A 12,142-nucleotide genomic window follows, 5' to 3' on the forward strand; every position below is an offset into this window, starting at 1 on the left:
TTAATAAATATTGTAATAGTTACTTGTGTTACCCACTTGTCATGTTAACTTATCAAAATGATGAGTTCTGAGCCCTCACATTGCTCTCACAGTAATAGTTCTGCAGTTCGATATGAAAGGTTCTCCAAATATTTTATATATATAAATAAAAATTCTGTCAATTTAAAATTTAATTGAAGTATGTACTATGCTTAAATTTTAGTGAGATAAACAAACATTTTAATGTTTTATGTAAAATATTAATAAATATAACATATGTGACAATTTTTTTAAAAAGTATTATAAAGTTGCGAAGCATCTCTATAAATATCCTCTTCTCACACCTTTTTATATCTGAATCTGCAATTGTTTGCGTGAATTTAATGGATATAGACTATCTACCTCAAAATAAAAATTAGAATCTTTTATTGAATTGGGTTAAATTAGCCTTTTTCATTGTGCTTTTTTGTTTCTACTTTTTTAATCCATTATATTTTAACCAAATTATGTTAGGTTAAACTTGCTACCCTTTTCAATTCATTCCGTGATTTAAATTTCATTTTGTAAAAGGTGTTATTGAGGCACTTATAGAGGATTACATACTACAAACATCAAATAGCTATGAAGAAATACGAAGGTAAAAATTTTTGTTTTAAAAGTTTAGCTACTCTCAAACTTAGCTTGTTCTTCTCTCCTATTTTGATTGCCTCAACTAATATGAATATCTTATTCTTTTAGTAACTTTTTAAAAGCGAAGCTTTTCTATAATTAGGGTCGGTCCGTCCGTTCGTACGTCTGAGATGGATAGCTTTATTCGTTAATTTAGGCATGTTAGAATTGTCCTATCGATTTCAAATTTTGCAAGGTGATTACTTTAGTAATTAGGTACGATTTAGAAAGCGTAGCATCTCTATAATCATTACAAGAATGTCCGTACGTCCATTTTAAACATGTTGATTTTTTCACTTTTTAACAACAAATTTTTATGTGATCCGATTGATCTGATTTTTGGTATATTGATTCCTGGGAGAACAATGTATAAGCGAAGCAACTCTATAATCAAGTCCTAAAAATGTAAGCATGTCCATAAACATTATTCTGAATCAAGCAATTTTTTTAAACAAATTTACTTACAATTTTGCTTTGACTCTTACACATTTATATTATGATTATTCAGTTCTGACACTATACAAGTGTTAATGTCCGTTTGTCCTACCGTTTCAGTGCTTCGCTTTTATTGATGTTGTCATCCTTGTTTTTAAAAGTTTAGCTACTCTCAAACTTGTCTTGTTCTTCTCTCTTATTTTGATTGTTTCAACTAATATGAATATCTTATAATATTAATAACTTTTTGTCAGCAACATTTATAGTTATATTTTTAATAAAAATGTTTCTTTTACTGCACACAGTGCAAATAAAGGTGCTTTGACTTTTGTGTCAGAACCTAAATTGGGACATAGTGCATTTCATTACCCTAGGTTAGGTAACTTCATTTCACTTTTCAATAAAATCCAAAATGCAGCGGTTTTTCAGAAAATTAAATTTGAAAATTTCAAGTTCAATTTTCACCCACTAGGAGTTACCGCATAATCATGACAAGAAAAGCGAAGATTATTTATTTAAAATTTTGAACAACTTTGTTTTTATTAAGTTCTTCATAAAACCACTCCAGAAGTGAGTTAATTAATGGCCATTTTTATCAATTGCTTTGCTAAGGTCACGGAAATTCAGCCTTAAATAAATCATATATAGAGAGGTTATATGACTGACTTTATTAAGGCAAAGTTGTTCAAAATTTTAAATAAATAATCTTTGCTTTTCTTGTTATGATTATGCGGTAACTCCTAGTGGGTGAAATTGAACTTGAAATTTTTAAATCTAATTTTCTGAAAAACCGCTGCATTTTAGATTTTATTTAAAAGTGAAATGAAGTTACCTAACCTAGGGCAATGAAATGCACTATGTCCCAATTTAGGTTCTGACACAAAAGTCAAAGCACCTTCGAAGGCACTGTGTGCAATTACTATGCAATAAGAATTACCAGGGAGAAAAAAAAGTGACAGAAATTTAAAAATGTTTTTAGTTTATTATTAATAAACAAGGATATCAACATCCATGATTAATGAAACACACAAAAGTTGTGGATGGATACGGAAAAAGTGAGTTATATAGTAGTTATTCTATTTTTCCGATCAAGCTAATTATACGTACTCGATGCTCATTGGTATAGGGAATTATCACAAAATATTCCAGCTGCTTATATTGAATAGCATCCGAGAAATTCATGTTTACCCCTTCAGGTTTCTTACAGACGAACATTTTTCTCCCTGGTGGTGTTTAAAGTAAATTTAGAAAGGGAGGGGATGTTGAACTTTAAATTTCACTGGTACCCATACTTTTCACATTTTCTTATGGCGTTGGCGTTTGGGTAATCTTAATGGATAGTAATTGGTTGATTCCTAAATAGAAGTGTCCAATATTTTAAATTTATATTTACAGAAGAAGTAATTTTGTTTATCATCATTTGGGATGTTCTGTACATCAATTTATCGTCTATTGTCTTATTCCCTAAGATCCTTGAGTATATATTTGAATGAAGAGTACAAAAAGGTTGGGAGGTGGGAGTATGTCTCTTCTCTTAAAAAAGAAAATCTAATATCAAGAGGGATCTCCAAGGATAAGACAATGGAAATCCACCAATAGAGAAGTGCCATTTATGTTTTGTTGGCCCAGGACAAAGGTCCCACAGAACCAAAAAGCTTAGATTAGTCCAATATTTTTTTTTATAAATCTGCATGGAAATTTTTCTAAAAGCTTAAACATTTTTAATGGATATTATATGAATACTAGAAGTGGCGTTCTAAAATTAGTCCGCTATTAGCTAGATTGAATATTAATCTTTTTCTTCCATTGTCCTATCCCTGTTTAAAATATTAAAGTATTTCCTCTTTCTTTAAAATATTTCAGGATCCTAATATTTTTTATTTAAAATTATCGTCCTCAAAGGGTTAAAATGTTTTGTTAACTGTTAAATTTTAGTTCAATATCTGACCACATTATGCACGTATTGCTAGTATCAAATTATTTATAAACTAAGTTTTCTTTTATTTACTATATTATAAATTTGAATTTTCTGTTTTATGAATATAAATTTAATACTTCAATATAATTCAAATAGCAACATGAAATAAAAAAAAGAATTTATTCTTCAAGCAGTAAAATAATGGGTCATATCGTTCTGGTCAATGGGAGTTTATTATGGATTATTGGAGCACTATGAGTTTTAAACATTTATTCCTTGGAAAACTTGAGCTCATAGATAGACATTTATTTCCTATATAGATCTGACATGGATCTTGAAGCAATAAAGCAGGCTGTTTTGTAAATGTTAAAAATTGGAAGAATCTATTAAATAAAAGTTATCGCAAATATACTTAGTAAATAATATTTAAAAAGAGTCTCTATTAAGCATCATTAAATTGTGTTGCCATACAAAGTTATAGTTTTGGTCGACAATATGTCAGGACACAACTCTGATAATGTTGATTGCCCTTGTTTAATTGATATAATAGAAGCACTTGAGTTAAACAGGAGGGAAAATTTCCATCTTCCCTACCGAACAACACATAGAAAATAATTTAAACAAATAAAACTCATCTTTCAATACAATGTTTTTGGAAAAATTTGTTTTAACTCCAATGATTTGCAACTGCCTGCCCCCACCTCCTTAATTGAAAATAAAAAAATGGATATAAAACCGTCCAAGAGTTATCTGACTGCTTAAGTAATATATTAGACGCTTGGACAATAGATTTTATCTATAATACAAAGTAGAACGATGTTTGTTTGTCTGTCTGTTTGTTTGTAGCGAAGGATCTCGCTAACCGCTGAACCGATCGGGTTCTCCTTTACAGGGTAGCTTTTCATAGGTCCCGGGAAGGTTTATAATTATTTTCTTGGGACACCCCTAACCCCCCCCCCTCCCAATTTTTTTTTTTTTAATTTTAAAAAAAATCTAAAACACGAAAAATTAGTTTGATAAAACCTCTTGGGGAAAAGCCCCTAGAGGCTAAGGGGCGAATCCGCTAGTGTATATTTAACGTACCTATATTTTATAGCAGCCGAGAAAATCTCACCTTTATTGTTTTTTATTATGAAGTATTCAAGATGCATATTGTTAGAATCTTCGATTGGTTCAGTAGATTGTTATGCCAGAATGTATGGTCTAAATTTTTATATTGCAATAAGGGTGGTTGTGATTGGGTGACGTGCTGGCGATATAAGTGACCTTTCAAGCTATAATTTAACATCTCCCCTATATTTTTTAGTAACGCTGCTTATCTGTAATCATGATCTTTTCTTACGTCTATAAAGAAGGATTGTTTGGTAATTACCCTTGTCGAGCACTAAACCCAGCCCCCCTTATTTAAAAATAGGCTGGGCATATGAAAAAACTACCCCCCCCCCTTCCCCTATTTTGTAATTTTGTTCAAAATAGGGGGTAGAGTTTAGTGTTTGATATGCTTTTTGAGGAAAAGCACCGAACGTTTATTTAATTTTGTCTTAATAATGATTATCTTTTACTGACGAAAACGTAAAAGAAAATTGGTTCCTTTCCATTGACAAATTTTGACAATTTTGAAATACAACTAAAAAAATCAATTGCACAGTAAACATTAAGATATATTTAAATGTTTAATTTTAATGTTAGAGGGAGATTTGAAATCTGCATCAAATTTTAAGGATTTTTTATTAAATTCGTTTTTTGTATAATTCTCTATCTAAAAGCTGTAATACAATTTGAGTTAATTAATTTTGACATCTGTGATCGGTGGATTGAAAATCATCTGCGCTCTCATTGGAGAAGCCTAAGTGTCGCACATCATTCAACCAATTAGAGCGCAGGTAGTTTCCAATCCACCTATCCTATTGGTCAAAATTTATGAACTTAAATTGTATTTCCGCTTTTAGATAAAGAATTATACAAAAAACGAATTTTATAAAAAAAATCCTTAAAATTTGATGCAGATTTCAAATCTCCCTTTAACATTAAAATTCCTTCCAACTTATATATCCTAGTAAACATCAATAATTTAGTTACTAAATTGTTATTACTTCACTACTATGAATATGATAATCATTGTTACTTAATTTAAACGAGAAAATACGAGTTTTTTTAATGATGCATATTTAAGTTTATATTCATGTATATACACATATATTAGTCATGGGGTGAAAAATATAAATCTCATAATATAGACAGACATACAGCACATTTATTCTTCCTAATTTTATATTTATACTATCGGCTTCACCTCTAACTTTAAAGGCATTCTAATTTTTGTAAATGTTATATAACCCTACAACATCCTAAAGTCGCCATAAAATCAATCAGTTGCTGTGCCTCTAGCCTATAGGGGTTTAACCCAAGAAAAACTATTTTTGGGGGGGAAAATGGAGAACGTTGTCACATCTCCTCGCCCAATGCTAAAATTCTTCCCCTGAAAAAATAAAAATATTCCTAAGATTTTGTAATGATCAGTCCAGCCGTTTACGAGATCTTAGTTGACTTACATACATACAATAAATACAATAGTAATTAGGATCACAGATAATTGTAAGGCTCGGCAGCCGCACCGAAGTCTCATATTTAAACCCGTTTGGATTCTTTGAAAGCGAAAAAAAAATTGTCATATTTGGTATCCTCATAATAAAGTAACAGGATGTCTGTTTGGCTTTCTGTTTGTCTGTGTCTTGTGTGTATGTTTGTACCGAAGGATCCCGCTAACCACTGAATCGATATGATTCTCCTTTACAGGGTAGCTCATCATAGGTCCAAGGAAGGTTTATAACTAGCCGCTAGTATACTATATAAGGTTTAGACTTCCAGCTTATTTTAAAATTGTTGAAGATTAATTTCCCCTGAGGTGGTTGAGTGGCGGCTGCCGAGCTCTGAAAAACTGTAGTTTTAATTTTTATATCTTCCAAAAAAAATTTTTAAATCCTCCAAAAAATATGTACTAACAGTGAAACAATGTAAAAATCCAATCCAATATGGCGATAAAACACACAGGGACGTAATTCAAAACCGAATTTTATAACTTTGTCCACAAGGGTGAAATTTAAAAATTCGTTCGACAATTTGTCCAAAGTCTGTGTTGGCTAACTAAGGGCATGGTTTCGAACCCGAAACAACCTTGCAGTAAAAAAAAAAATTAACCCTTACCTCATACTTAATAAATATGACTACACTTGAAAAATTTTTTAGCAGGTTTTACTTAAGAGATGTCGCATTATGAGGTTTGTCGCATTAGGAGGTTTGTCGTATTAGGAGGTTTAGGACGTTTGTCGCATTAGGAGGTTTGTCGGTGTACCTAATTAGCGCCTATTATTTTAGACCTAGTTGGAAACCTTTCTTTTGTCTCCTACTTCTGGATGTTCCTATTTGTTTTACGATTGTAGGTAATACAATTTTTTAGTGAAGCTCTTTATAGTCACTATAAAAAAAATGACGTCATGCAATACAAATGACCAATGATAGTCCAATACACAGACTAAACTACAAATAGCAGGCTAGTGTACATTTTTATTGACCAATGTTAGGCCAGTATGACGTCATTTTTATAGGCACTATAAAAAGCTTCCAAAACTATTTTCTAAGTTAATCTTGTCTGACAGTCTGTAATGCTCCGAAATCTTAGATTACCCTTCCCTTATTCATTCCTTCTCAATTTTTTTTACAACTAAATCATCCACCCCCCACCCCCCTCCCATCATCAAAAAAACACAAGAATTACAGAAATGGATGTAGAATCAAGGACGTCCAAGGGGGGGGGTAAAGGGGTGATTACCCCCCAAAAATTTTACAGCAGGGGTAAATTGGTGAGGGGGGAGGGGGTAAACAAAATTGACCCCTGCCAACAGATTTCAGGGGGGTAATTATCCCCCCCCCCCAAGCAAATTTTACCCCCGGGGTAAAAGAGGAGGGTAAAAAAATTTGCGGCGCGCATCGCGTGCCATTTTACCCCCCAAAAAACAAATTACCCCCCCCCCCCCAAATAAAAAAGCTTGGACGCCCCTGAGAACAATTGTAATCAATTTGGCTTGCTGTTTCCCCTGTCATTTATTGGTCGGGCCGTTAATTAATTAGGAGGGGAAGTAATGGTATGAAGGAGGGAGATCATTGTTTTAGTCCGCTTTATTAGAGAACATAAAAAATCTGGTGAAAGATCCAAGTAATTATAAATCCATTATTATAAAAAAATTAATGTTAAATTTCATCATAACACAAAGACATTTTTCAATATTTCTTTGATACCTAGGACCTTCAGTGGTCGCTTTCTGGCGTTGTGTTTGGGATTGGTCTAGCTTGCTTGCAGGTAAACTAGTTGTAAAGTATCTGCGCTACTTACTATAACAAACATACTAAGTTATTTCACGTTTTTTTTTATTGATCAATATTTTTTTTTAATTCATTCTTTTTTTTTAATTGATTATTTTTCTGGTAAAGATTATAAATTCCAATTAGCTAAGGGGGAGGTAGGTTGTGCTAAAATTTCGTAGAGGTGTGGGTTTTAAGGCTTAAAAACAGTAGTAGAACGATGAAATTTATGTTAATTTTAAGAAAATTCTTTTTGTCTATAGTTCTTTTCAATATGGAATATACATATTTAGAAAATATTATTGTTCTACTTCTGTTTTTAAGCCTTAAAACTCACACTTTTACGGAATTTGAGCACAACCTACCTCCCCCTTTATAACTTGCTTTGTCTGTTTGTCTATGTATAAGAAAATTTGTTGTTTTCTTTGCTGTGAAAATTGACTTTTCATTCAAAGATTCCTATCGGTATTCATTCTACAATTAGGCTTCACCTAAACATTAAGGATTGAAAGCACTTTTTGGAGTATTTTTCGTTATTTTTTTTTATATGTTTGATCATGTATTTGGACATAACTCTATCAAAAATGCTTTAAAAGCATATATTTATCGATCTAAGATACTGAAACAGTTTCTTTACAAGTCATGAAATAGAAAGATATTTAAAAACTGATTACTTGGGCTTGGAAAGAAACTCTTTCAGTATCTTAGGTCGATCTAGTCTTTACATAGGTGAGAGTATGGATGATATGAGCATTTATCACTGCTCCTGTCTTTTGTTTGGATTTCTCGTCACATTTTTCATAGGTAATAATATAGTTTTCTTAACTGTTTTAAAAGAAAAATGCGGTTAACTTAGAGAATCCGAACGACCGATTTAAAATATAGCTTGCCAGCTTAATAGTCCATAGTAAGATTTAACAGTGGAAACTTTTACTTTCTGTAAAAATATTCAAATATGGAAAACTGAAATCATATATTATTCCACAAAAAAAATCATAGTACAAATAAAATGTTTTATCAGCACAAAAAAAACTAACAATTTTGGAATTTTATTAGATAATCATTTTTCCATATTAATTTTCCTATGTACAGTAAATTTGTTTACATCTTAAAAAATTATTTGAAGGCGCAAAAAGTTTTAAAAGGCCTAGATATAAAGGCACAAAAACTAGGCCTTAGATATTAGAAGTTAGAATCAAGTTTTGAAGCTCTTTAAAAGTTTATAGTGCTATAAAAGTATGACGTCATATAATACAAATGACCAGTGATAGTTCAACACACAGACTAAATTACCAGTAGAAATTTTAATTGACCAATGGTAGGCCAGTATGACGTCATTTTTTAAAGGCACTATAAAAAGCTTTTCAAGGTTTATATAATTTTCAAATCTGATGGATTTTTATGTTTTATTTAAGATGGATTTCATAGCCAAATAAGAGAGAATGTTGGAGAGATTGGGTCTGTCTCACATAAAATTGCAGCATGGTTAGTAAAATATAACGCACAACCACTCTCTCGCCTGCCCAACCAAGTTTAATATAAACATGAAGCAGTCACCTGCCCAACCCAAAAAGGATTTTGTAAACTGAGGTACAAATTAAAATATTGAAATGTAGTTTTGTTGGTTGTTGTTTTGTGAATTAATTAATATGTATAACTACCTGGATCCCCCTGTTAAGAACCTTTTTTGTCTGCTAGCAAATTGATTTCCGCTCTGTTATAGCGACTTAGCCGGCTGTGTTAATATTTCAGACACAATTGGTTGATCTTCACAAGGCACAAGGTCCTTGGGATGGGACATACAGTTATTTAACCCCTTCCCCTTCCCCCTCTAGTGTTTTACTCCAATCAAATTAAATAATAGTTTTAATTGTTCACCTTTTAAAAAGGGATATTTCTTCTAAAGTAAACTGTTTTGCCACAAACAATTAAAGCATAATAATTTAGACAGCAAACAATATATTTAGACTTAACAATCTTTGACTGACAGAAAATTTTGAGGCAAAAATGTTTATCATCAGATAAAATATCCCATCTTGGTGGCTAGTGCGTTGCAATAGTTAAAATTTTATTTTATTTTCAGCGTGTTTAGCTTGATTTGGGGTATAGGTGATATTCACTACTGGAAGGTAAAATGTATTGTTTGCATTATTCATAACATAGCTTAAGAGTAGATGCATCATTTATGTAAAGTATGTTTTATAAAGTATATTACTTTACATCTGAAAAGAACAGATTTTAAAAATATGACAATTTGACTTTAACATAGCATTTGATTCCTTTGATTTATAATGATAGTTGTAAGGGACTCTAGTAAGAAAAAGTAAGAAACAAAAACAGCCTAAAACCATCCCAAGATTTATGTGAAGTTTTCCTCAATCAGTTTAGTAGCTATTGAAATTATAAGCTTCAGACAAAAAAACCTTTCTATTTTTATAATAGGATTACCGTTCAATTAAACTTATAATTTTTGTTAAACTTTTTTTCTATTTTTCAGGGAATTTGGGACGGATATGATTACTGTTTTGGACATGGGGCCAGACAAAGCACCGTCACATTTATCCTAGGAAAATAAAGATATAGCAAACTAATTTGTCAAACTTTTTGATGTCATTATATCAACATAAGATTGAAGTCATAATGGGAAAGTGTTACAGCGAAAAGTGTCATGAGTGACGTCATGAAAATACGTCTATAATCCATCTCTTTTTTAGGGATTTCCTTTCCCACTTCTCATCTCATCCTACACTTTTAGACGTTTTTTTATGACGTTACACATGAGACTTTCCGCTGTCCCTGGGAAAATCTTATGAAATTCTCTAGGGTAGCATAAGAGTTAGGGTATCCTTAGCATTAAATATTTATAAAGATTTATAAATGTATTTGTAAGGCTTAGGAAACTCGAATTCCTTAGCTAGTCTAAGATATCTATTTAGGTTTTGGTCCAATGTTATTAGAATATTTTTATATGTACGTTATGATCACATTTATATTTATTTACTATATTTAATAAATATAACTATGTAGTTATATTTATTTACTACATAGTCGACATTAAAGATATTGAACGGGCGGATTCTTATGTTAGGTTAGGTTAAGTGAGGCACTTTCTATCTGTTAGGGTTAGAAATAATTTTTTGGGAGGTGAAGGGTATTATTTTTCTTACATGATTGACCTAAGCCTTTGTTAATAATAGCTGAAAACCAGCACAAATCCAAAACAAAGCATACTGGATAAATTGAACAAACAAACAAATTATTACTTAAAATGTGAGCTATATGTATATCATTGAAAAAAAGGTAGCCTCGTGTTATTGATCTCTGGAGTTTACAAGTCAGCTATGTCCATGCCAGTAAGTTAGAATAATATTTGTTTATTGTGTGGCTTTTACCTCGTACGGGTGGGATTGCAGTCCAGGACTTATCGACTTAATGTACCGTCCAGGTCCTGGTCCAGCAATCCAGGAAGACTAAGGGAGATTGATACGCACCCTTCTATGTCCAAACACCCAAGGATATTCGGTGAAGTAACATCCATCAGACAACCAACTCTCTGTGATGCACGACTTTGGCTGAGAAGTCTTAACTCTGCATGGTAACTAGTTGCGCCTGTTTTGGGCCAAGGCATTCCCCCCCACTCTAACTATTTACGTCGCGCATCTGACATAGTAGCAGTGGGAACCATTTTTAACGTCTTTAGTTATGACACGATGTCGACCCTATCATCATCCCCACGACGAGCGGATGCGCTACGTGTTAAGCCACAGTCGCGGGTATATAGTGTGGCTACTATATAACTTGGTCTTGTCCCTTCATATGGAGTGAACATATAACTTACTATAATACCATGTGCAGACAATGCGCAAAATCTATAATAGTTATTTATACTATTTTAGACAATTTTCTTCTGAAATTAAAATTAAAAACTTAAAGATTAAAACCAGTGATGATATTATTTTAATAAAATGCCTGTAATTCGATGCTATACATAATTTTTCAGTATGGCTGAGAACCGGTTCTAATCTAGCGGAAATTTTTATTATTTATTATTTTTTTTATTTAGGGGGGGGGGGTAATCACCCCTTTACCCCCCCCCCCCCTTGGACGTCTATGCTAGGACTATCTTAGACTATCCTTGGTAGTTATTTAGGATTTTTCCTATTGTCAATTTCAATAATCAATCAATTTCTTTTAAAGGTTGGTCTGAACATTGATGAGCCACATTCACACATTTACAGTTCAACCTACCTGGCTTCAACTCTACATGATTCATTTAATAAGTAAGTCATACAAGAACTATAATTATTTCTAGTTCTACCTACCTGACTTCTACTCTACATGATTCATAAAATAATGTAGTCTTTGTCGAATTATAATTATCTTTATTTTGAGCTACCAGAATTCCTGTGTACTAGGGAGAAGTTAAAAAGAAAGATAAAAAAATACTTTTAATGAAAAATTTCCCTCTCTCTTGATAGAACAATCATATATGCATTTTAAAAATGTTGTTTTCCATATATCTATCTCATGATATCCTTATGCTAAAGTAACAGGATGTCTGTCTATTTGTTTGTTTGTACCGAAGGATCTCGCTAACCGCTGAACTGATCGGGTTCTCCTTAACATGGTAGTTTCTCATAGGTCCCGGGAAGGTTTATAACTATTTTGGGGAAGGGTACCACCACCTTCCCAAGAGAAATCACAATAAATCGAATTTTTTTCCCCTTGAATAGAGACTGCTACGTAACATTGCAAAGTATCGTAGCAATTTGATAGAGACTC

General features: G+C 32.1%; 1 protein-coding gene across 1 annotated transcript in view; it reads left to right on the forward strand.

Annotated features, from left to right (window-relative positions):
- The window catches only part of LOC145321763 (uncharacterized), an 18,660-nt gene continuing 6,518 nt past the window's right edge, over positions 1 to 12,142 (forward strand). The window contains exons 1-10 of the mRNA XM_080163347.1: positions 1 to 119; positions 550 to 616; positions 6,377 to 6,441; positions 7,302 to 7,358; positions 8,090 to 8,164; positions 8,776 to 8,845; positions 9,444 to 9,489; positions 9,858 to 9,925; positions 10,659 to 10,713; positions 11,558 to 11,640. Of these exons, the coding sequence (XP_080019473.1) occupies positions 113 to 119; positions 550 to 616; positions 6,377 to 6,441; positions 7,302 to 7,358; positions 8,090 to 8,164; positions 8,776 to 8,845; positions 9,444 to 9,489; positions 9,858 to 9,925; positions 10,659 to 10,713; positions 11,558 to 11,640 (593 nt within the window). The 5' untranslated portion in view covers positions 1 to 112. The remainder of the gene's footprint in view (positions 120 to 549; positions 617 to 6,376; positions 6,442 to 7,301; positions 7,359 to 8,089; positions 8,165 to 8,775; positions 8,846 to 9,443; positions 9,490 to 9,857; positions 9,926 to 10,658; positions 10,714 to 11,557; positions 11,641 to 12,142) is intronic.

Source organism: Acartia tonsa, chromosome 6 (genome assembly GCF_053477335.1).
Source record: "Acartia tonsa isolate MP-2025a chromosome 6, ASM5347733v1, whole genome shotgun sequence".
Taxonomy (NCBI): Eukaryota; Metazoa; Arthropoda; class Copepoda; order Calanoida; family Acartiidae; genus Acartia; species Acartia tonsa.